At 38.3% G+C, this 26,262-nt stretch overlaps 1 protein-coding gene across 2 annotated transcripts in view; it reads right to left on the bottom strand.

Annotated features, from left to right (window-relative positions):
* The window catches only part of KLHL2 (kelch like family member 2), a 101,955-nt gene that overhangs the window by 55,411 nt on the left and 20,282 nt on the right, over nt 1-26,262 (bottom strand). Inside the window, exons 3-4 of one of the 2 annotated variants that reach the window (XM_021698808.2) lie at nt 23,331-23,437; nt 14,464-14,585 (exon numbers count right to left, since the gene is read on the bottom strand). In XM_021698808.2, coding sequence (XP_021554483.1) covers nt 14,464-14,585; nt 23,331-23,437 — 229 coding nt within the window. The remainder of the gene's footprint in view (nt 1-14,463; nt 14,586-23,330; nt 23,438-26,262) is intronic. The other variant, XM_021698809.1, reaches the window with a different exon arrangement.

Here is a 26,262-nt window from a genome sequence, read left to right on the forward strand (position 1 = left end):
GTGGCTTTCCCACAGGCTGAAAACCACCCCTCCTCTACTATCCTTTCTACAGCTGCTTTTCCCATTCTTTTTAACCTAAGTTTTCTCTAAAATCTCTCACTTCTTCAACAGTGGCTCAAATGTATAACAAACATAGCACCTACCGTATAGAGTGTTGAAAAAAAATAAGTTGGTCTACCGCTCAACACAGTGCCTGGCACCTGGCAAAGGAGCACATTAGCTCTAATTCAAGGTTTCTTCTTGGATTGAATCGAACATTCAATCCCATAACAACAGAATGCCAGGATTTCCTTTCTCCCTCACAAGATGATCTTCTATGCCAGATCATTTATAATAAGCGTAAGGTTGCTTTCTTTTTTGATCAAATATTCCCAAAGTAAAAGATATAATCAGGGACAATTTGAAAAGAACAAACACCGCATACAAAAATGGGAAATATATTTGATATCCCACTGCCTATTAAATAAATATGAATTAAAATAATGATACAGCATTTTATGACTATTGATATTCTCTTTTTTTAAGACTTATTTATTTGAGAGAGAGAATGAGATAGAGAGAGAGCATGAGCAGGGGGAATGCGAGAGAGAGAAGCAAGCCCCCCGCTAAGCAGGGAGCCGGATGCGGGGCTCCATCCCAAGATCCTGGGATCATGACCTGAGCGGAAGGCAGACGTTTAACCGACTGAGCCACCCAGGCGCCTGACTACTGATATTTTCAACCACATATATTCAGGCCAAGGGATAGTAAGCCTTGGCCCCTATCACATTTTTGCCCTCACTGTAAACTAGTTAACTCTCTTAGAAAAGAAATAGGCAATATTCATCAAGAGCTACCAAAAATTATAAAAGTTTAAAGGCTTTGATGATGGAAGTATGTTCCCAATAATTTACCCTGAGAAAACAGTTCAAAAACTAGAACAGGCTACAACCATGAATTTTACTTTAGCATTATTTATAAGAATAGGAAAAAACCTTGGGGCGCCTGGGTGGCTCAGTTGGTTAAGCGACTGCCTTCGGCTCAGGTCATGATCCTGGAGTCCCGGGATCGAGTCCCGCATCGGGCTCCCTGCTCAGCAGGGAGTCTGCTTCTCCCTCTGACCCTCCTCCCTCTCATGCTCTCTGTATCTCATTCTCTCTGTCTCAAAAAAAAAAAAAAAAATTTTTAAAAAAAAAAAAAAAAAAAAAAAAAGAATAGGAAAAAACCAGAAACAACTACAGATTTAGCAATATGGCAACAATTAGGTGAATTATGTTAAACCCACATGATAAAATATTATATTCAATGACAATGGAGACTAATAATGGTTTTAAAAAACTAATATTTCTAAAATATTTGCAATAACATATAATATTATAAAATGAGACGGATACACAGCTAGCTCTAACCTATGATTACATTAGAAAAACTTAACAGACATCAAGTGAACATTTCCACACGATTTAGTTTTTCTAACACATAATGGACATAAGTAAAGAAAGCGGTGCACGGGTCTTTTTAACAACAGCTTGGCTCCCTGCCCTCACATCTGTCCGCTCTATAGCTAGCAGCACTGGATCTGGATCCAATCCTGTCTCTAATCAGAACATCTCTCAGCTCTAACTAGAAGCAGCTCAACCTGGTCAACTTCATGTCAGTGCTAATGCGACCTTGGACACTTTGATGCTTTGTTTCCTAGACCAAGCTCCAGCCCACCTGCCTCTAACTAGGATCCTTCCCTAGTGGGCATCAGTAACTTGGCCCGACTTTACTGTGCATGGACCAGTTCTCCCAGAGGCTGAAATCCTGCCCTCGAGGTCCCAGCCCAGAAAACGCAGAGTGCTTGTTCCCAGACTCCCTTCCTCCTGTTCTCCCAGGACCTCCTGCCTGGCTCTGCTCCTATCCATCAAACAGGGCCTATTCATTAAACAGGCCTATCCTATGGGCATTCCCCCATTATTCACCTAACAAATATTTGTTGAGTATTTAGTCTAGGGTCCAATCACTAGTCTAAGGTTCTAGGGATATGGCAGTGAACAAAATGGACAAATATACCAGCCATCCTAGAGCTTGAATTCTAACAGGTAGTGCTTACATTTAGTAGGGGCATATGTAATTTCCATCATTCCAGCACTCCTGCCCTTCAAAGTGGTCTTCATATCTCAAAGTCTGAAGTCCGGAAGCACTGGAGGGCTTGAGAGCTATAGATTTTAAGCCCCAACCTGTTGCTGAGTTCCAATAAAGCCTCAGGGGCAGAATGGAGTTAGTATGAAAAGAATGGAGAACGGAAACCATACCACAGGCTCAAGAGAACTCTGGTCTTGAATGCTGGACATGCTCCACAATAACTGTGTGACCCAAGAAAATCGCTTAACCTCCCTGAGCTGCAATTCTCTAAGTTGTAAAAAACAACTCTCTGTCCAGGATGTTGTAAAAACTAAATGAGATCATGTATGGGGATTAACATAACAATAAAAAAAAGATGCACATTCTCCTGTGACAGCTAAAAAAAAAAAAAAAAACTAAATGAGATCAGTATTTAGCAAAGTGACTGGAACATGGAAGGTAGGTAGCCCCTTCTTCCTAAATGAATATTTTTAATTCTATTTCTGCTGTCTTTTATGGGCATTAATCCACTTAAATTTCTTCTCCTTTAGTCCTTCCTCTCTAAAATCACCTCAAATCAAAAAAAATGACTACTAGTCGCTTTACTAACTGATCATGCATTTTACTCCTATTATATAGATCAAAATTTCCCCTCTACCTCCTCTGTATTCTCCAGGATTCTTCCTTTCCACAACCTCAGAATTTCATGAATAAAGAACAGACTAACAGACTATCACTGACTCCACATCCACCTTCAACACAGAATTTAAACTCGTTAGTTTAGGGTGGTGAGACTGAAGCATCAATCCACTGCCTAACAAAGGAAACAGGGACCAACAAGAACTGTCAGCAGGCCCCAAAAATATTTTTTTAAAAATTGAAATCAAAGCAAGCAAGTTTAAAGGGCCAAGGCTATCAGCAAAGGTAAGATATGAGTCTTAGTACAGGGACTAATGATGCTTCTGGCTTTTCAAAGGTGCTGCGTGGATATATTCACAACTGTGGATGGTAACTGCCAAATAAAATGCCAAATATAACTGTCAAAATAAATTATCTTCACTGTCTTCACTCCCCAGGGCACTGTATTGCTTTATCACACACAACTCCCTCTTCTTCCTCTCCTCCTTCTTGGTCTTTCCAGTCTTACTCTCTCCCTCTTGCCTTTTTGTCTATGCTTGCTCTTTTTTTCATCTTCTTTCTAAACTGATTTATATTATTCGGAGCCTCCCCACCCCCACCAATTATGAAGTTTATTTCAGTGGAGTTTTTTCAAGACCAAAGAGACCGCTAATATTTTTTAAAGATTTTTTTTTGTTTTCACAAATAATATAACGCTAAATCAAAACACATGGACACCCATTCATGCATGCACACACACATACCAACACTCACATACATCATATACTTCTTGGACAAACAACTCTTTTTCTGTCGCATGTTTATATATTCTCTCCTTCCAACCCTGTCTGTAATCAATATTCATATATCATCTCCCAACCCTATTTGTCAAAGCCTAGGCTTGACATGAAATGGAGATTATAAGATAAGATCAAGATCAAATTATTGCTGGAGAATGAAAAGTGAGAAAATACATAAGAAAGCACATGTCAAGCAAAAAAAAAAAAAAAACCAACAACAAATCCCTTTTAATAGGCAATTAAATAACTTTATCCATCTTACTTACTAGCCTCTCCCTGACCCCAACTAGAGCTTAATTACAGAATATGTGTTTCTCAATGCCCTTTATCAAAGTGCCTTAAGTCTTATTCATAACAGCCCAAAACTTTAAATACATGTCCATCATCATGCTAAACTGCAATAAACTCATACAACAGAATACTCAGCATTTATAAAAAGCAACTAACCACTGGAACATGCAGCAACACAGATAAATCTCACAAATGCTCTGTTATGCCAAAGTCAGCCTCAAAAGAATACATTCTGTATGATTCTATTTATATAAAGTTCAATATCAGGCAAAACTAATCTGTTCTAACAGAAATCCTATCAGTGGTTGCCTGGAGTCAGAGGTGAGGGATTTATTAGGAAGAGGCCTGAGGTTATAAATGCTCAATATCCTGATTTGGGTGTGGGTTAATGGGTACATTCATTTGTTAAAACTTAGCAAACTGAACATCTAAACAATAGCCCACTAAGGAAAAAAAAAAAATGAATGCTTTAGGCCCACACTAAGATGCACCACAAGTCAGTGGAAGGCATTTATAAATTATGAAATAAATTTTTAAAATGAAAAATAAAAATCATACCTGACAGAACCCCAAATAAGAAAATAAATGAAAATATATCAAGTGTATTTACATAACCAAATTTCTATACTAGTATTTGTAAAGTTAATTTAAAACAACAGCTTTTGAAGAAATGTTAGTGATATGCTACATTCTATTTTCACAAAAAATGAATCATATAACCTGGGGAAAGACACATGTATACTTAAACTAGATGATGAGAAGCACATTAATTTTTTTTTTAAATTTTTTTTTTGATTTATTTATTCATGAGAGACAGAGAGAGAGAGAGAGAGAGAGAGAAGGAAGCAGGCTCCCAAGGAGCAGGGAGCCCGATGCGGGACTCGATCCCAGGACCCCGGGATCATGACCTGAGCTGAAGGCAGACGCTTAACCATCTGAGCCACCCAGGCGCCTGAGAAGCACATTAATTTTACTAACCTGACAATGGAATTATGACATTGAAGTACAAAAGGTAATAATATTATTTAAAGTTGTGGATCAATAATGCTAGGATTTATAAAACCTTTGGCTTATTTCAAACTAAATATGCCAGAACCACAGATAATTCAACAACTCTAAGCTCTCACCACCTAAACTGGTTTGGAGAGCAGGATCCTGAACACTGGCAGCAAGCCTGTCACAGATGTGCTTTGCCCCACATAGGTCCAAACACAAACAATATGAGGCATAGGTCAAACATGAAGAAAAAAATCCACCTAATAAGGACTCTGATGTATATCTAAGCTTTCCCTGCTCAAATTACGACACCGCTGTAAGATGCTAGATCACAATCAGGAAGGAGCCATTTTTTGCTCATCAAGATCAAATTCTTCTTATATACCACATGAAGTTAATTAAAATATCAATCACAAAATGACTCAACGGTGGACACCTTCAAAGATTATATATTTTGGGAGCATCTAGGTGGCTCAGTCAGTTAAGTATCTGACCCTTGGTTTCAGTTCAAGTCATGATCTCAGGGTCCTAAGATCGAGCTCTGCATCGGGCTCCGTGCTTAGCGCAGAGTCTGCTTGTCCCTCTCCCTCTGCTCCTCCCCCTGCATGTTCTTTCTTTCTCTGGCTCTCTCGCTCTCTGGAATAAATAAATAAAATATTTTTTTAATTATATATTTTAATAATGTAAAGCCACAAGTATCTTAGTTACTAATATTTCTTGAATACCTAGCTTAAAAAACCACTTCAAGTTTGATGCCCATTTAAATTTTATAACATGTTCTTATGATAAACTCTCTAGATTTTTCTCAAACTAGCTGACCTCCAACGGCTTCTTCCATACTAAATTTTAAATAGGTTTTCATTTATCCTGTACTTTTAACTTATACAGAATAAAACAATTTAACTGGAATGACTGGAGAACAGATATTCTAGGCTGGTCAAGTATTTTGATTAAAATTATGAGAATTACCAAGTTCAGACTTAAAATATAATAAAATGCAATTAACACCAAAACTCAATTGTAAATAATTTTTAAATTTATAATAATTATTAATATAAAAGAAATTCACCATTTTTTGCCTCTGGATAATAATAAACTAAAATTATCACAATTCTGCTAAAGCGATAAAATACCAGTTTACCAGTTTTCTGAGTATTAGAATGTCAGATAAATTCACTTCCATGATAGGATTTCCCACTACTATCCCATAAATAACCACTAATCCTGAAAGTTGGACTCAACACATTTTTATGTTTTTTTTTTTTTAAAGTTTTAACCTGTGTTTTAAGCACATCATCTGCCAAACTCTTTTAGTCACAAAGAACTACTTTCTGTCTCATAAGAGAAACAGAACATGAAAATGGAAAAACAATAAGGCTTCCAAAACCTGTGCTAGGAAAAATAGCACTTTTTCTTGAACCACTGCCCATCAAACCAGTAGAAGAGGGTGTTACAAATTGGTACTGCAATCACCCCAGAGTGCTGTCTCCACACTAACCCAAATACACAAATCCTGTTGGCTGGAGAGAAATCCACAGCAAATTAAGATTTATTTTATAAAAAATGAGGGAAAGGTTACATGAGCCATTTTTTTTTTACCCAGTAATCCCAAACAATCTCAGTGGGTTCTTCTTCTTCCTCGTGGTCACAAGACTTTTTATTGCTGCCCATTTCTTATTTCTGCTCAACATTTACAGAGCACTTTAATATTTTTATAAGCTTTAACTGGCATATTTCATATATCACAGCATTTCTGTGAGGTGTCAAAGCATTATCAGCTTTTATTTATAATAGCTAAAAAACAGAAAAGTTAATGTCTTACTCAAGGCCATTCTTGAAATCAATGGTTAAAATTACGATGTGAGCTCTGAATTCTAATACAATAATTAACCAGAGTCCACTAGCCCATGAAGGTTTTCTAGCAGAGAGCCAATCTAAGGGGGCTCCTTATTATTTTCTGAGTTGTTCAACAGTAACTTAAATATACTTGATTTAAATTATTTTATTTAAACCAAAAACATTTACAAAACTGCTCAGTAGATGTTTTTGCTCACCCTGAAGATAAGCCTGCTACTGAACTCCTCTGGTACATGAGCAACTTCTAATTGTGTGGCTGAGAATGGAAAATGGTCATTCAATTAAGATAACTAAAGGGCAGATCTGGAATGTGACTGTAATTAAGGTTAAAGCATAACCAAGTGTATAGTTATAGTCTCTGTCAGAAGAAATCATTCTTAACAGAAGTGCAAAATAATTCTTATTATTCAATCTCTATATGGAGACAGATGAGAATTCAAAATTCCGGGGCCCTACTCTCTAATTAAGAATCCAGGCCTCAATGAGCCACCATGGCTGGTAGAGTTCCTTACAGCCTCAAGGGCCTGGAGGTAGAAAAGACAACTACCAGACAATAAAATGTTCAGAAATGGGTCATCTAAAGAGAAATTACTTGTCAGTTTTTCTGGATTCCATGCAGAGGAGAGAGGCATTGGATCTGATGGCGCTCGATCAATTTCCTGATCACTAGAGATGTGTTTTGTAGTAGAATGATAGTCCATTAGGGCCCTCCTTAATCCATTTGAAGTAACCTCCCTTCTCTATGATTTCATGCTCACCAAACAATCCTCTGATTAGAAGTCTATCACTTAGAGACCTAGGTCCTGGGAATGATGTGCATTGGATTACATACACATCTATCCAGTCACTAGAAACACCTATTACCCTGTAAAGTAACAGGCTATAAAGGCTCTTAGGACAAGGACTGTCTTACTTGATACTGTATCACCAATAGCTGGAACACTGCCTGGCATAAAATAGATGTTCCATAAAATCTTAATGAATTACCACTGAAAACTGGAATTCATAAGGATCAACACCAGCATTGGAAAAATGGGAAAACTCAATACCTTTAGAAATAAGAAAGGGAAAGAGCAAGCCATGTATAAAGAAGCAGTGAAATAGTTATTAATCCTTACTTGATCTATCCTCATCTAGCTGACGATGTTAAAAGCCTTAGATCTTCAAGTTCAGTCCAATTCAGTCTTAAACTAATCCTGACCAAGACTGTGAAGTTTATTAGGAGCCCAACCAGTGTTTCTAGTCTGTCATTAATCTTGCTGCCTTAAATGTGGTCTGCTTCCCAAAGCATCCTCATGCTTACCAAGCCACGTTGTGAGCCCTAAAGCCCTGCCCAACTAAGCATGGCCTCAGATCCTGGATTTGCCATCCACAATTTCAACTTTACATAGCTATGGTATTACAACTGCCTAGCGTTTACCAAGTCTCTTTCCCAACAAGTGAGCTTGGGGCTGTAGACTTGACTCACTGTTCACTCAGGGCATCAAAGACACTGCCAGCTGTTAAGCAGGTACCACCACCACCACCACCACCATAAGACTTCCTGCTGCCATGCCTCCTGTAGCACCTCATTCAGACCTGAATCTGTCACTCGTCCTGGAGCACTTTCATTCGGATTACATGCTGCCCTCAATTTTAAAAAATACTTATTGGTGCGACTGGGTAGCTCAGTTGGTTAAGCCTCTGCCTTCAACTCAGGTCATGATCCCAGGGTCCTGGGATCGAGCCCCACATCGGGCTCCCTGCTCAGCGGGGAGCCTGCTTCTCCCTCTACCTCTCCCACTCCCCCTGCCTGTGCTCTCTCTCTCTCTCTCTGTCAAATAAATAAAATCTTTAAAAAAATAAATGAATTAAAATTAAAAATATATTTAAAAATACTTACTGAGTGCTTGCTCTCCCAGATTCTTGCCCCTATTCTTGGCCCCATTCATTTCTGGCCCAAGCCTCAATCCCAACTATGCTTTTAGTGAGGTCCCAGCATGTCTCACCTGTACATAAACCAGTTATCTAGTGAGTGATGTTTCACAAGCTCCTATATATGAAAGAACAGAATTTATCCCATCTCAGACAAGAAAATAAAGCTCAGAGAAGTTAAGAACTTTGGACAAAGTCACTTGGTATTTCAATAGCACAGCCAACAGCTATCCCCTATTTACTATGCTTTGTTCCTTGTTCATTTTTGGTAGCATCAGGACCAAGCACAGGACTGAAGACTTAGCAGATACTCCATCAGTCTGCTTAAATGATAGGGTGTTTTCAATATCCATTTTAAAATAAATATCCATCTAATGGGAATCTCATTTCAGTGTTTATCTACACAATGCAGAAATACACACAGCAAAAGCACTGGTTTACCAGCCACTGCTTCACCTGCTCACCTGACTAACCAACTCTCCCAAGTTCTCTGTACTCTCTAACATGCTTGCACACTTCTGCCCCTCCAGCTGAGTTGCATTTTATCAACTCATACATCTTGGTTTCATTCCCAAATCTGTTTATGATACTTGCACTTGTTACAGAAATTATATAATTTAAATAAACATATATAATCCAATGAGATATAAGTGTAAAAAGAGAGCTATTTCTATGAAAACTAAGTTGATTGCTTTAGAATGATTTGATCAATGTGTTACTGCAAAAAAAAAAAAAAAAGCTCTCAAATTACACATGGGGGAAGGAAAGAGAAATTGTGTAACTCAAAGATGACTTTGCACTGAGATTTGTTTTCAAGTGTCTCAGTTCTTGCTGCACTTTTCTAAAAACTAGAAAATAAGAGTTGCTCCATCATTATGATGTCCTATGTGCAAAAAAGCATATGGCTCTCCGAGCAGCTAACCACACTAGTTTTACAACAAAAAATTGTCATACAATTTTACAGTTGCATGTTGTAGGTTAAAATAAAATATTTGGGGTATACATGTATTCTTTTTTGATGGTTTCTCCACTTTAATAGCCTTTTGCTGATTAAGTGGTCAACCATGTCAACAGGTCTCCTACTGTGGATGCTCCTTCCCTCTGATGCCTTCTTTTTAGGAACACCTCACTGGTAAAAAGTTATACAATATACTGTTAGCACTTCTGGTCTGAAACAAACAAAAATAACCTGCCCTACACCACCAACAAAATGGACACACTATGTTGAATTTTCTACTGTATACTGAGATTGTGTAAAATACTCTGGTGTGTTTATTGCCAAAAATTAATTTTAACTGTCTCTTGAAAAATTTCACTTAAGTTCTGTTCCTTTTCCAAAAAGATGAGATTTTCTATCCCAAATAATTTCAATTTATGCAACATCTAAGTTTTCTGAACTGCTTAAAATCAATTATCAGATGCTTCTTAAATTCTTCTGAAATGAGAAAAGTTCTAATGTAGACAGAACTTGTAGATGAACACTCATATAATATTAATTTGGAAATAAGAGTATTTACTTACACTGGCACTATTAAGATACTTACCTTTGTTTTTCACACTTACATCAAGTGAAAACTCTTAGCTTCTTTTAGCAAGCCAAAACAAATACACAAAAGCTCAGAAGTCAAAATGTATGTAACAAAACCACAAATTTAGCAATGAAGTAAATGTTCTGAAAAATTCAAGTTGCTTTAGGATTCTCCAAAAATGTTGATCAATACATCAAATGAAGAAGAGTTAAACCTCCAATAATTTTTAGATAATGAAAAAAATATTTTTAGTTATAAAGGTATTTTTATTTTCAAATTTATAAACTCTCTTTTTAAGCAACACTAGTTAATGGCAACTTAACAGCTGCTATGTGATACTGAACAAATTACTTAGCCTTCTTGGGCTTCCATTGCAAAATGGAGTTAATACCTATCTAATAAGGTGATGAATATCAAATGAGATATATGTAAAATGCCTAGTACATAACTGAAAATAAACCTTCATACAAACACACACATATAAAGCTAAGTATTCTTAACAGTGGGAGAGTGAGGCGGGGAGAGACAAAGTACATGAATTACCTAAAAGTGTATGCAAAACTCTGTGCATAAATGGCTATGTGCACTTTACTTGGGAAAGGGTCCATAGTTTTTCATCATTCTCAAAGGAATCCAGGATGTCCCCAAATTTAAACAGTTTTTGTGTTTGTGTGTATGTGTTTTTAAGAGAGCTCGAGCAAGTGGCAGAGGGGAGAAAGAGGGAGAGAGAATCTTAGGAGCCCAATGTGGGGCTCAATCTCACAACCCTGAGATGATGATCTGAGTTGAAACCAAGAGTCAGATGCTTAAGCGAAAAAGCCACCCAGGCGCCCATGATGTCCTCAAATTTAAAAAACTACTTTATAATAGCCTTTGACTTTATTTTCTCTGTTCCCAGATACATAATGTTTATAAAATTTCACTGGAAACTTTAGAAACAAGTTAAATTTAAATTACTCAATAGGAACAACAACAAAGTTCAATTAAAAGCATGATCGTGGGGGGCGCCTGGGTGGCTCAGTTGGTTAAGCGACTGCCTTCGGCTCAGGTCATGATCCTGGAGTCCCGGGATCGAGTCCCACATCGGGCTCCCTGCTCAGCGGGGGGGTCTGCTTCCCCCTCTGCCCTCTTCCCTCTCATGCTCTCTGTCTCTCATTCTCTCTCTCTCTCAAATAAATAAATAAAATCTTTAAAAAAAAAAAAAAGCATGATCGTGGTAAGATATATATTCTCCTTTTATTTCTCCTTTAAAAAAAATACACAAACAAATTCATTTGGTTCAAATTATTCCCCAACCTTGCCATAAATAAAAGCAAATACCTAAATTCAAAACCAAAATTTAAAAACCTAAACAAAAAAAAAACAGCAACATCAAAAAAAAAAAAAAAAATCAGGGAAACCCTGAAGAGCCAAGAAATTAAAGTGCTATTACTTACATGACACAATAATAATTATTCTTTTTTTGGAGTTAATGCTTCAAATTGATTCAATCCCTCATTCTGACTCAAAGTTCAACCTTCACTTCAAACAACTGTGATATATATATTTTTTAATTTGTGTAATAGGAGACTATATAGTATCACAGAACAGGCCCTATACTAGGAATCAGGGAAACCAGGGTTATGGTCCTGTTCAGGCACCAACTGACTAAGACAGCTGGACCTCAACATTCTATGGCACCATGATTCTACATCAAAACATGTAATCCCAAAGTAAAACACTAAGATATCTGCTATCCTAAAATCGTATTTTATTATTTATTACTAAAACAGAAACTTATTAAAAGAGAGGTTACCTGACCAGAGACTTGATTCTAGGTCTAATAAGAAAATATACCTATAACAACAAACTTTTGAACTACAGAAAGATCTACTCCCACTGTCAATTCTCTCAAAATATATATACTCAGAGCAGGCTCCCAGTTGGGGCCATTTAAAATTTTAGCTTAACTTTAACAAGAACACCACATACCTCCACCATACCACTCCCTTCCCTAAGGTGACCAGTGCTTATAAGAAAGATATAACAAAATGTACACAGACAAAAATAAACAAGACAGAGGAGAGAGCAGTTTGGCATATCTGGATAGGTACACCCTAATTTTGTATTTCACTGAAAAATACTTGTTACAGAAAAGGCAACTTATTTTAATCAATTTTATTTCCAAACTGCCTTTTCTAAAATAAGTATTTTTCAATGGAATATAAATGAGGCTAAGCTCTCTTCCCCCACCCCCCCAAAAATAAAAACTACACGAATATTAAGCATTTAGTAAGTCTGCCAAATACAACTCTTTGAATGTACTCCTGTAGGAGCTGAACATATACAAAAAAGGCAAATCAACATGGCAAGAGGTTTTCTGAAAGGCTGTGATAACTAATATTTCAGGACTGGAACGTGACAGTTATTAAAAGAAACAAGAGAGGCGTTCTCCCAGTTCCTCATAGGTCAATGTCTCCACCGCCAAGAACTACTACAAACAGCACTGAGGGCTGAATTCACACAGTCTATTAGGCCTAAATCATCTTAGGCCTAAATCATCTTTTGCAAATTTCCCCCATGTCACATTTTATGACAGCAATTCATTGGCTGAAGGTCAGATACAGGGCACAATGAGGCCCATGAACTCAAATGAATTTTTAAAAAGGAGCAAAAAGAAAACCAAGATAAAATCTTGTTGAAAATGATGTCCCCAAATCCAGCAACTAGCATAACCGTACAGAAAAAATCAGATTGTTGGTACTGTTACTTCATGACATGAACCAAACACTTTCCTCCAGGTTAAAAAAAAAAGTTCGCATAGCAGTTGATTCACACCTTTATACGTGACTTTAATATCCAAACAACCAAGGTTGTTTCAAATGCCTTACCTCATGAACTGGATTTCCAAGCAAAGGCAAATGAGGCCACCTGGGAAAGATCACCCGAAGGCTTCACCACTGCCAATATTTCAGATTTAATAACAGCATGTCTTAACAAATTAATGTCCAAAGATTTCAGTCTCCAAACTCAAAAAGTTTGTATTATATTTCAACTAATTATAAGGGACAAAAGATTGAGCCCACACTTTCCTATCTGAGCAAGTAGAATTCAGAGATTATTTCTTAAGAAGTTAGTCCTAATTCTTTTTGTTGTCCTCAAAACACAGTTTACCTGTTGGAACAAGGAGTATAAATAAACTTTCAGTTGGCAATTTGGCATAACTATCAAAAATTAAAACATGCATGCACCCACTGATCTACCAATTACATTTGAGAAATCTATTCCATGAAGTTTTGGATATAAACATAAAAATGTCCATTCACTGCAGTACTTTTATAAAGGTGGAAAAATCATATATGCTGATTAACATATGGGATGCCATTCAAAAAAAGGAGCTGGGCCCACATATACTGACATGTGAAGAACTTCAAGATACTTTGTACAGTGAAAAAAGCAAGTTTCAGAATAACAGGCATAGTGAAAATATACTTATATCAGGAAAACTGTGCATGGGTGTGAGTGCATGGGTATATATAATTGCATAGAAAATGGTCTGAAACGATTCACACCAAGCAGATAGCAGAAGCTACCCTCTGGGGCAGGAGAATAGATCAATGTGTGTGGGTTGGGGTGGGTGAGAAAGGAAGGGCAGTTTATTTATTTTTATTTTTATTTTTTTTTAAAGATTTTATTTATTTATTTGAGACAGAGAGAATGAGAGAGAGAGAGAGAGAGAGCACATGAGAGGGGGGAGGGTCAGAGGGAGAAGCAGGCTCTCTGCCGAGCAGGGAGCCCGATGCGGGACTCGATCCCGGGACTCCAGGATCATGACCTGAGCCGAAGGCAGTCGCTTAACCAACTGAGCCACCCAGGCGCCCCAAGGAAGGGCAGTTTAAAAGAGGCACTTTCACCTTCTACACTACATACATCTGTATTATTCATTTACATCATATATATATGACATTTGTTCTTTAAAGAAAGAAAATGCAATGTCAAATTTTAGCTAAATTCTAGAATCACAGAATATGCTGTAATAGAAAAAGAAGTAAAGACTGTTGATAGTCAAAAACATCCTTTGTAGATTTCAACCTCAAGGGAACAGAGAAATGTTGGCAGCATCAATCAGTAGTTATAAATGAATATGACAGCGTTTTCACAAACAAGTGTCATTCAGAGAACTGAAAGATTGGAACTTCAAGACTATAAAAGATACTGAAATCAGAAACATCATTAGAAAGATGTAATCATTCCAAATGTCCCTTAGAAATTCAGTTTTAACAATGAATTCCATTACTTTGGTACAAAAAGTGTCCTGTGGTGTGGGTATGCTATTTTGATTTAAAAAACGGGCATGTACGAAGAGCCAAATGGTATGAGGGGTTTACTCTCACCTGTACATTTTCTTCCGTAACCTGAATTTCTGCAGTGTAAACATAATCGATCAGCATCCTCAGAGTCCAGCCGTCTACCTCTTTTATTCGAACTCTCTTTGCTCGGCTCTCACTCATCTCACCTAAAACACAAAGGAGGAAAAGTGACGCTACTGCAAGCCACTGCTGTGAAAATACCAATACCATTTTCTTGCCATTCACTATATTTTGTAGGCAACACAACCAGCCACTTTTTGCAGGCCTAAAACATTCCATTACCTCCCCTAGCAGCTTACCTAAGCAAATCATAAAACGTACTTCCGTTACCACATCAAAACAGTGAACATGCCACGTGCCCAGCTGTAATACCCGTGGCATTATTAGGTTCAATATCTGATGCTGTCCATGCTTTTTTTGGTCCATACTTGTGGGCAGCTTGTTTTCTTTTTGGATTTCTACTCATGACTAGAAGAGTCACAATGTTACCCCTTTTGACTAATAGCAATGAGCACTTGCTAAAAAGGACCCACTTGGTTAGCAGCATTCATTCAATAAGCACGGCAGTGGCTGCCATGGGCATGAGTGGCCTGCACCGGACACAGAGGCTTTGCTCTCGGGGACAGCACGACCCTCATGCAGGAAACAATTAGGACACAAACTACAGAAGCTGCTGAGGGAATGCAAGACAAAAGAAAGATCACAAAAGGGCTAGTCAATGACATGGGTTTGTTACAGAGATCTTCTAGTCCAAGTTCTACTCCTCTTTGTCATCTGTGGTAACTTCATCCACAAACCTAAGTCACTTCCATACCAGCCTTTCTTACTAAAGCCAGATATTCTTCTATCTCACTGCCTGCTAAAAAGTGCTATAAGACCTCTCTCCTTTACTCACTGAACTAGTGAAGCATTCAAGGATCATAAATAAGGTCCTCTCTTGTGGAAAGAAACAGGAAAGCAGAAAAGAGAAGGGAACTTAGGGAGAGAAAGCAGCAGGTTTGAGCTCATATGTGTGGACAACATAAAATGACCCAAGACATAGGGAAACATAAATTATCTAATGGTAGAGAAAGAAAACTTCAATTTAAAATGATGAAGGCAGTCTAAAAATTATGTTGACTCCTACGAGACACCTAGCACAAGGGTTTGGATCCATTGAGTTTCAAAGACAAAAGAAGCAGCATCAAAACCATTAATCCTTCACCTTAATCCAGTATCTGTTAGAAAAACAACATAACAGCCTCAGGATTTCTTGAAAGTTCATTTCTTTTTTAGCCATGGTACACTGTCAGCGACCATAAGCTATCAGAAAAGCCTACGGGAATCCATAATTACACAAAATTCCTTTGTAAACACAAACCCTGGGAGGAGAGAAATAATAATAGTGATGTACATTTAACTGCATGCTTCCCTGGAGATTATTTCTGACAAGATCTCAGAAAGAAGCTGTTCTCCTAAGAGCTAAAATATCTCAAAAGTATCCTGCCACCTCCCAGGGAGGGGTGGGGGCGGGGGACGGGGGGCATCCACCGGTGTTATAAGAGAAGAGAGATAGTTAATGAGAAAGAGGTATGTATGCCTATACAGCAGGAAGACAAGGGACTGGGTTATGTGTCTGTTGCCTCAGCATGTTTTTTCCCCTCTAAAAAAAGGGAGGAAAAAGGAAAGGTTGAGAAATACAGAAATATTATATAAAGGCACATTCCTCTATCCTACTCTCTCGGATCTTGTAGACAGATAGGATTTGTATCATCTCAAAGTTCTTTTGTGTCTGAAGTGAAGCCACCTTGGAAGGTAGACTTGGACTTTGGACAAAGGCCACATCTAATTCACCTATAGGGCTCCAGCGATGTGTAAAGCCCTGCAGGGCCTGAGGCCACACAAGTATAAAGCCATGTACTTAGTTCTCAAGGAGTGAATTCAGCTCTCAGGACTTAGGCATGATCTAGCTTAGACAAAAACAAGTCTGACTTTAATTTACATATTTGTGTAAAAAATTAGTCCTTTGCCAAGCAGTTTTTAATATTCTAGTTTTTAAGGTATTGCTATAAGACATACTTTGCTAATTCATATATTCCATATGCGTCTTTTTTAATATGAATTTTCTTTCCCCAGAAAACTGCATCCGCTTTCAACAAATTCAATCTCTATCATGTGTTGCTTTAAAAATGTTTTAATCCTTATGTTTCATGTTAATCTACAAAAACAGTAACAAACAGCCTGCCACAGATTGCATTAATAGTTTACAAGTTCCAGTAAATACTAAGAATTAAAACACATACCAAAGAGAGTTGTAGGGATGCCTCGGTGGCTCAGTCGGTTAAGCATCTGCCTTCAGCTCAGATCATGATCCCAGGGTCCCCCACACTGGGCTCCTTGCTCGGCAGGGAGCCTGCCTCTCCCTCTGCCTGCAGTTCCCCCTGCTTGTGCTCTCTCTCTCTCTCACACACACACAAATAAATAAATAAAATCTTTTTTAAAAAATTATTTAAAAAAATAAAAATAAAGAGAGTTGTAAAAGCTATTTAGATCTAATTCTAGTTGTTACACTTTACCTGAGTTACTGCCCTTTGCTGTTTATAGAGGAAATCTTTAGGCACTATGGTTTTGTGAGATTTATTTTTGATAATGCCTTTTTAAAAAATATTCAATGATACTGTACAGAGTTTATTCGTATCATTTTTAACTTCACAAAGTCTCTCTCCAGATTAGGGTGTTTTGCTTCTGTATCTTGATCATGTAGACCTGTGAAGCTCTATGAGGATATCCGCACAGATATCATCACTAAAATCCTGAGAAGCACTTTTGACTCTCCCTTCTTCCTTACCCACCCATCCCAACGTTCACTAAAACCTTCAGAATGAACCTCAGAGAGATCTCAAATCGATGCCCCCCTCTCCTCTCCATCCCTTCCGCCACTATGTCACCAGGGTCCTACTACATCCTGCCAACACCAGCACAGCAACCTCCTAATTCTTTCCTTGCCCCCGGGACGACTCCACAGATCTGACCATGGTAGTCAAAAGCCTCCAGCTGCTCCTAGTTCAGGCATGTGAGCTCCTTCCATATTCAGTCCCTGCTTCACTATCCAGCCTCCTCTCTCTCTCCTACTTCTAGCCTTAAAATATATCCAGAAGAATATTACGCAGCCATCAAAAAAAAAAAAAGAAAAAAAAAGAAAGAAATCTTGCCATTTGCAACAACGTGGATGGAACGAGAGGGTATTATCCTAAGCAAAATAAGTATCATATGGTATCGCTGATATGAGAAATCTGAGAAACAAGACAGAGGATCATAGGGGAAGGGAGGGAAAAATGAAACAAGATGAAACCAGAGAGGGAGACAAACCATAAGAGACTCTTAATCTCAGGAAACAAACTGAGGGTTGCTGGAGTGGAAGCGGGGTGGGAGGGTTGGGGTGGCTGCGTGATGGATGCTGGGGAGGGTATGTGCTATGGTGAGCGCTGTGAATTGTGTAAGACTGATGAATCACAGACCTGAACCCCTGAAACAAATAATACATTATATGTTAATAAAAAATATATATATCCAGAAGAAACTTCCTGTAGTTTTCCACATGCAGCGAATAACTTCCTGCTTTGATGCCTTTGTTAAGCTTTGTCCTCTTTGTCTCCCCATGCTCTCATTCCCCAGGCTAATCCCCATTCTTCAAGAGTCAGCTGGACCCTCTCCAGGTAGGCTTACCTATTGGTGGCCCAAAGCCAGGTTAGGCTCTCACCCTGGGTACACTTGGGTACCTCCTGCAAATCCACTCTGTCCTAATAATACTTAGTTCCCCCTACCTGGATCCTTGAGCTCCCTGAGGGCAAGATGTCTTTCTCATCTTATCTCTGTATCCCACAACGCCTGACCTATTATAGATACCCAATAAATTCTGGTTGGATAAATGAATGACTAGAAGAATAAAAAGTGATACACATGTCAATCTAAAATGTAGCCTCTTTACTCAACATAATTAACACTTGAATTAGTCTTGAACATGGGTTTCTAGCTATGAAGGATTTCAGTCAACATTCACTGAACATCCACTATACATTCCAGGCCAAGCTAAGTACCTCACTAGTGAACACTGCACCATCTCCAAATTGTAAAAGTTTACAGACATATTTGTGGATAGAAACATTTCCATCTAAAAGACCTTTAATCAAGGCTCCTGAAACCTAGCACAAACTGATGACTTTATTCATGCACCCTTAAGTTCTAAAAAGTGAACAGGCTAAGAGAGCAAACCCTAAGATCCATTTCAATGCAAAAATCCTATGATTCTAATTTCAATTATTGTTTAGCATATAAAAATATCTAAGAAAAACATAAAAGCATGATACAGAATCTTTTACTATGCTGAAATGCTAAAAAGTGAATGGCAAATTTACAACTACATGTAGTAAATAAATTTTATTCCATTACTCTTCAGGTTCATTTGTAATCTAATCATTATTGCCCCTTTGTTTGTCATTAGTCCTGGGTTACAAAGAAGCTACTGATACACAGGTATTTTCATTCTGGCAAGCTGACCCGGATGCCCCTGCCAGCCATTCTCTATGATGGTCATGGCACATAATTCCCCAATCCTACCACTAATCTGAGGCAAACGTTGTAGCCACATTCCCCTGCCAGTTTCAGTCTAGTTTGAGTAACTTCTGGAAAAGGTCTACTAGACCCTAAAAGGGAGAAAAAAAGAAAAAGCACGCCCTCCCTCTCCTTCCTTGAGATGTTCAGTCCACTCTGATAGGCATCTTCCATTCACAAGGGGAAGCAACCTTGGGATAACATTTTTACTGCAAACAGCAGGGCAGAGAGAGAAGGAAGCGGATCCCTGATGAAATTCTCAGGCTGCAGATCTGACCATGCCTGGTGTCCAGCCTACCTCCCAGTTATGAGAGAATACACTTCCTTACTATTTAATAAACCAGTTAAGTGGAGTTTCTATCATGTGCAGACTAAGGCATCCTAACTTAGGCTCTTTATGCACAACACTCTATTTAATTTTCTTCACAGCAGTCAATGATATCAGAAATTATCTTTTCTTTGCATTTACTCTCTAACCTTTCCCCCTCTTCCAAGGAGAATCATGAGAGCAGGGACTTACCTGTCTTGTTCATCTCTAAAGTTCTCAAACCTAGGATAATGCCTAGCACACAGAATATGCTCAATACATATTCCTTGATGAAAGAAAGCATGAATCTTAGACAAATATAACCACGCAAACAACTTTTTAAAAATACCACTTCTTAATCGTGCACATGATAATCCACCTTTTCATATTCTAACTTACTGAATCATGTTCAATATGACAAAAGAAATCATCAAAAAGCACAATACAAAGGAGTAAAAGTAAAAATTCAATATTTCCCACTAGACGTCATATACTTTAGACTGTGGCACTAAATAAGCCTCAAATATATCTGTAAGAGAAATAGCATTTTAAATGCCACGTTTGTAACAAGTAATTTAAAAAAAGAGCCCAATCTGATATATGCTTTCTCAAGTAACAGTTAAACCACCTGGCCTTGCTCTAAATAGGCCCACACTTCACAGAGTAAAAACCTGTGAATACATCACAGAATTACTTTTCACCTCCCTTCTCTACCCAAATACTTGGAATTACAATGAGTAACAGAATTCTTTTTTAGGTGATATAATTTGAATGAAAATTTCCCTAAAATTTATGGGAGATTAAAAACAAGGGCCAAAAAAGGACATCTGCATATTTCCTAATAGGGGAGTCACAGGAAAACAAGAGTAGGTAATGCCCTGTGCCATTGCAAACACTTCTGATTACCCACGAAGCAGGAGAAAATAAATATACATAACGTATGATGCAATGGAAGCATGCAAAGGTCTACTGGTTGGCCTCACCATATTTTTTATAATAAAATTTAACAGGGCTTCAGATCAAAAAAAAAACAGGAAAAGAAATAATGGAGTCATATTCTAGCAAAAAGTAAATAAATGTATGTACACTAAACCACCTAGACCAAATCTCCTTATGTTCCTTACCTAATCTCTGACAAATGATGTACTATTCAGTGGATTCAAAAGTAGAAAATGTACAAAGATCGCCAGAAAGGTGAACAGCATCTACTGCTTTCTATCTATGCACTATCACTTCACCATAAAGTCAAGCCTAATAAGCATGTCCATTTTTTAATTGAATTATTTGGTTTTTTGGTGTTGAGTTCTATAAATTCTTTATATATTTTGGATTTACCAAAAACAAAACGAAAAAAATTAATTTGAAAAAATTACATACAACTCCTGTTTATTGCAGCATTATTTACAATAGCCAAGACATGAAAGCAACCCAAATGGCCATCAATAGATGAATGGAAAAAAGAAGATCTGGTACATATATATGTGATAGAATACTACTCAGCTGTAAAAAAAAAAAAAATGAGATCTTAGCATTTGAGCCACCATGGATGGACCTAGAAGGTATCATGCTAATGAAATAAGTCAGACAGAGAAAAATATATACCACATGATTTTACTTATATATGGAATCAAAAATACAAAACAAACAAGCAGAAACAGGCCCATAAATATAGAGAACAAACTTGTGGTTACCAGAGGGGAAAGGGTAGCAGGACGGGCAAAACAGGTGAATGGGAGTTGGGGATTCAGGCTTCTAGTTAGTGAATGAGTAAGTTCCGGGGATGAAAGGTACAGCACAGGGAAAATAATCAGTGGTATTGTAATACTGTTGTATGGTGGTGGCTGGCAGCTAGTGTTGTGGTGAGCACGGCATAACATACAGAGATGCTGAATCACTCTGTTGTACACCTGAAACTAACATTTATGTCTGCTATTCTTCAATTAAAATAGTAATAACCATAATTACGGCCAAAATTAATTATGTATTTTCTCTGTGCCAAGTAAGAAAACTGCTAAGAAATTCACATATATGATCTCATTTAATTTTTACAAAAATCCTAGGAAGTGGGTAATATGATCATCCCCCTTCTCCAGATGGGGAAACGGTAGCATAAATTGATGACATGAGTTTCCCATAGTTTCCAACAAGGAAGTAGCAACAGCAGTGTCATGGGAGAGAATGCCACTTACAGGGGACAGCACTATACAGGGAATTCCTAAACTAGGCCAACACATTCCAGCTAGAACCCTCCTCTCACAAGCCTAGAGACTCTGTTGAGAAAACTGTCCAGGAGAAATAAGTAAAATGTGAACCACGAGACTGAAATGAACCCTAGGACATAAAAATTTGACTAGTCTCACTTCATCAGAATTGACTTTTCAAATCAGCCTCAGCTAAAGAAAGGCACCCTCCCAACTTGGCTCACTGCCCCTCTGCTATCCTTCCTACATTCTTGATTATTTAACTCTGTTCAGGAACAGCAAGGCTGCAACAGACTAAATAGTGAGGGGATCTAGACTCCTCTCTACTCCTAAAACACTAAACCCATCCTCTTCACATGGCCTTCTGCACTCATCTTCATCTGTGTGAGTCCTTTAAGCCTACCAGGTTTCAGGATGTGTCAGATCCCCTTCTCTCAGTGCTGCCCACCACAGCCCTTACCATCAGCATCACTGCTCTGGGCACCCAGATCTTCCACACACTACTGCATTATTTAAAGTGTGCATATCATTACGGGGTGGGAAGCACACTTACGCTGGTCTGTATTCCTTGAAGTATCTAAGCAAAATATCAAGCACAAGAAATACTTCATGATTTCTGAAGTATGAATAGCTTTGTATTTGTGCTTTTTGGTATAACCACATTTGTTTTTATAAGTATTTTGTTTGCCCTACCAATACTCTTAAGATTATAAGCTCACTGTTGGAACAGATAGTAACTTCATTTCTTTGCATAGTAATATGTTTAAATTTATTTTATTTTATTTTTTTTAAGAATGAGGTTAAGAGGGCACCTGGGTGGCTCAGTCAGTTACGTTTCTGACTTCAGCTCAGGTCATGATCTCTGGGTCCTGGGATTGAGCCCTGCATCAGGCTCCCACTCAGCAGGGAGTCTACTTCTCCCTCCCTCTCTCTCTGCCCCTCCCCCTGCTCATGCTCTCTCTCTCGCTCTCAAATAAACAAATAAAATTAAAAAAAAAAAAAAAAGAATGAGGTTAAGGACTTCAAGTGTTGCAGGCAAATTACTTTTTTCCAGAAGTACTGAAATCATTCTATATATTTTTTTACAGTTACCGAAGTGTCCACCCTATTTTTTATGTAACCAAGTCAAAGGACACTAAATAAACATCTCTTTATTCATGGTAAAGAATAAGTGAAGCATATGTGAAAATCATTTGAAAAAATGGAAACAGTAAAAGCACTTTTCTTTTGCCAAAATAATGAAGTGCCAAAAGTTGTTATAAATAGCAGGAAAGTAAACTGAGCCAATATATGTAAACATAAATATAAAGGGGGAAAATTGAGCATAAAATTGTGAGTATGTGAATGTACACATACACACAACATGATTGCAAAAATGAAAAACAATGAGGAAGAGGAATTTGAAAAAAAGCAAGAGCATTTACTTCCATTACGATACTGAATTTCGTAACAGTAAAATGTTAGTAAGAAAAGAAAGTATGGAGGGCGCCTGGGTGGCTCAGTTGGTTAAGCGACTGCCTTCGGCTCAGGTCATGATCCTGGAGTCCCGGGATCAAGTCCCGCATCGGGCTCCCTGCTCGGCAGGGAGCCTGCTTCTGCCTCTGACCCTCCCCCCTCTCATGTGCTCTCTGTCTCTCTCATTCTCTCTGTCTCAGATAAATAAATAAAAATCTTTAAAAAAAAAAAATTTAAAAAAAATAAAAATTAAAAAATTAAAAAAAAAAGAAAGTATGGAGAGAAAAGCCCAGATCTGTATACATTTAAAAAACACCCATAACTAAGACATTTCATACCTGTAAACATGGCATGAAAGTAAGGACTACAGGCAGCCAGCACCACTCTATGAGCAGAGATTTCCATGTCTTCAGCCACAATTGTGACATCACACAGCAAATTTTGACTGTTTACAAAGCAGAGAGAGAAACAAAATTTTAATGATACCAATAATATATGTATTGAACATCCCGTGCAAAATATATTATAGTAAAAGCGCACTCTTCTGAAGTTGAGGCTAACTTTTAAAACTGCAATCCTGGGGGACGCCTGGGTGGCTCAGATGATTAAGCATCTGCCTTCGGCTCAGGTCATGATCCCAGGGTCCTGGGATCGAGTCCCACATCGGGATCCCTGCTAGGCGGGGAGCCTGCTTCTCCCTCTGCCTCTGCCTCTCTCTCTCTCTGACTTCCATGAATAAATAAATAAAACATTTTAAAAAAAAACAAAAAACACTGCAATCCTGGGGCGCCTGGGTGGCTCAGTCATTAAGCGTCTGCCTTCGGCTCAGGTCATGATCCCAGGGTCCTGGGATCAAGCCCCGCGTTGGGCTCCCTGCTCGGCGGGAAGCCTACTTCTCCCTCTCCCACTCCCCTGCTTGTGTTCCGTCTCTTGCTGTATCTTTCTCTGCCAAATAAATAAATAAAATCTTTTAAAAAATAAAATAAAACTGCGATCCTTTGGGGCACCTGGGTAGCACAGTGAGTTAAGCAGCTGACTCTTGGTTTCGACTCAGGTCCTGATCTCAGGGTCCTGGGATCGATCCCCCACCTTTGGGCTCTGGCTCACACAGAGTCTGCTTCAGATTCTCTCTCCCTCTCCCTCTGCCCCTCCCGCTCATGCGTGCGCACTCTCTCTCTAAAATAAATAAATAAATCTTTTTAAAAAATAAATAAATAAAACTGCGATCCTTTAAAACAGAATTCCTAAACATGAAGCACACAGAAAACAGGCATGACAAAAGCCCGACATGCATTGGGCCCTCACTCAGAATCTTGCCTTTGTTTAACAGACAAATCTTTCCCAATTTGATTACTGATTTCTCAACCTAAAGTAAATTACTAGCAGCAAACCATCAGTGGATTGTAAAAGGGGAGATTGTTTGAATTAAGAACAACATCAGCAGAAGTGGCAGATGGCAGTTTGACGTTAAGATGAAGACAAAATAAAACATATGTAGAAAACCAAATTGGGTCAAAGTACCAAAAAAAAAAAAAGATACTTAAAATGATGCTGGTCACCAAGCAAAGGTAAAATTATATTCAATTACACCTGCTATTTAAAAGGCATATAAGACACTTGAAGCTTAACTTAATCAGAACATTTTACCAGTGAAAATTATCTCATTCCTCAAGGCTAAAAAACATTACCATATACAAAATTAAAAAGCATTTTGTTACCTTAAAACAAACCATTATTCAGCAAACATAATTATACCTCCAATTCTGAAATATCCATTTTAAGTCATTCAAAACCATGTGGTGGACACTTCTTACATTCTACACAAGCTGCTAGATGAGACTCTCCAGCTAAGTAAGAATGTCACAGAATATCTTTTTGGCAAAAAGTGGTGCTGACGCTTCTTCCAGAACAAGCAAGAGGGCTCCAACTCTAAAACCCACCTTACCGGTCGTCATGTCATTAATGACTGAAACACGTGTGGTGAACCCAAAAGTCCTTTCCACACCTCAAATACCCAAGCACTGAATTTATATGTAGAGCACACATAGGTCACACTTGGCCCCCTCCTCCACTATTGTATTTCCTACAAGGATGGCCTGTCTGCTTCTGTAATTTTCTAGGAGCTCACAAGCAACATTTTCACATGAGCTTCACCAAGTCCTTGACGTTTTCCACTTTTCCGCACTGCTTACAAACTTGTTTCTGTGGGGATCATACCAAAAGTTTTCGGAGACCCTACTGGCATCTATTTTCCCTCCGGTCCAAGAGAAACTAAGAAAAAGGAGTCCCACGGCACTGGTGATAAGTGTGTTCCAGGCCTCACTGCTGATGAGCCTGCTATGCCCTTTAGACTGAAGTATGGCTCATGGGCGTCACTATAATGGCTCACGATGCTGTATGAGACATCAGGCAGGTCGCACATTAGAGACATCAAAGGTGGCCTCAGGTCACCCATTTGTGAGTCCTCCACTGTGGAAAACTGACAAAGCCTACTGTCTGCTCGGAGAATATAAAACGACTCTGCAAGTCTGTGACTTCCATGGGTTCACAAGTAACCAGGGTGGGAAAAGTCAGTGGTGTTTTCAGGAGAATACTATGCAAGAGCTATACCTGCATGTATTATCTCATTCTGACCTCACCACAATCTTTATGAGGTAGGTATTATTATGATTTTTACTCCCAAAATGTATAGCTGGGGAAGTCAAGGTTAAAGATGAACAACCAGCCATAAGTCCCCACTAGTGGCAATGCCAGGATTCAAATCCATGGAGTCTGGCTCCAAAGCCTTTTAACCACTACACAAAACCACCTAAAGCCATGTGGTTTCAAACTTGGTAAAGCTTGAATAAAACAGGAAATAAAATGTATAAATCAAATAATACCAATTTATTAGTTGACATACTATATACTAGAAACAATTTTTAAAGGTCTATATATAATTTATAAAAGGCCTAATTTTAGTGGGTTTTTAGCACTACCTCTCCAAGAATATTTAGAAAAATCAAATTCAACAAAGCATTGCAAGGTCATCTCTGCCCTTAAGTTGTCTAGCAGAAAGGACTGACGATGCCAAGATTATAGGATAAAGTGGAAAACATCATTGTAAAGGTGCTATGGGAGGAACTAAATCAGACGAGCGGTCAGAAGAGTCTTCTTCAGCTACTGACCTTAAGCTGAGTTCTAAAAACAAGTAAGCATTAGCAGGATGGAGAAGGAGCAAGAGAACTTCTAACAGAGAGAACAGTGTGTGCTATGGAGACCTGAAGCAGC

The sequence above is a fragment of the Neomonachus schauinslandi genome, chromosome 2, assembly GCF_002201575.2.
Source record: "Neomonachus schauinslandi chromosome 2, ASM220157v2, whole genome shotgun sequence".
NCBI classification, from domain to species: Eukaryota; Metazoa; Chordata; class Mammalia; order Carnivora; family Phocidae; genus Neomonachus; species Neomonachus schauinslandi.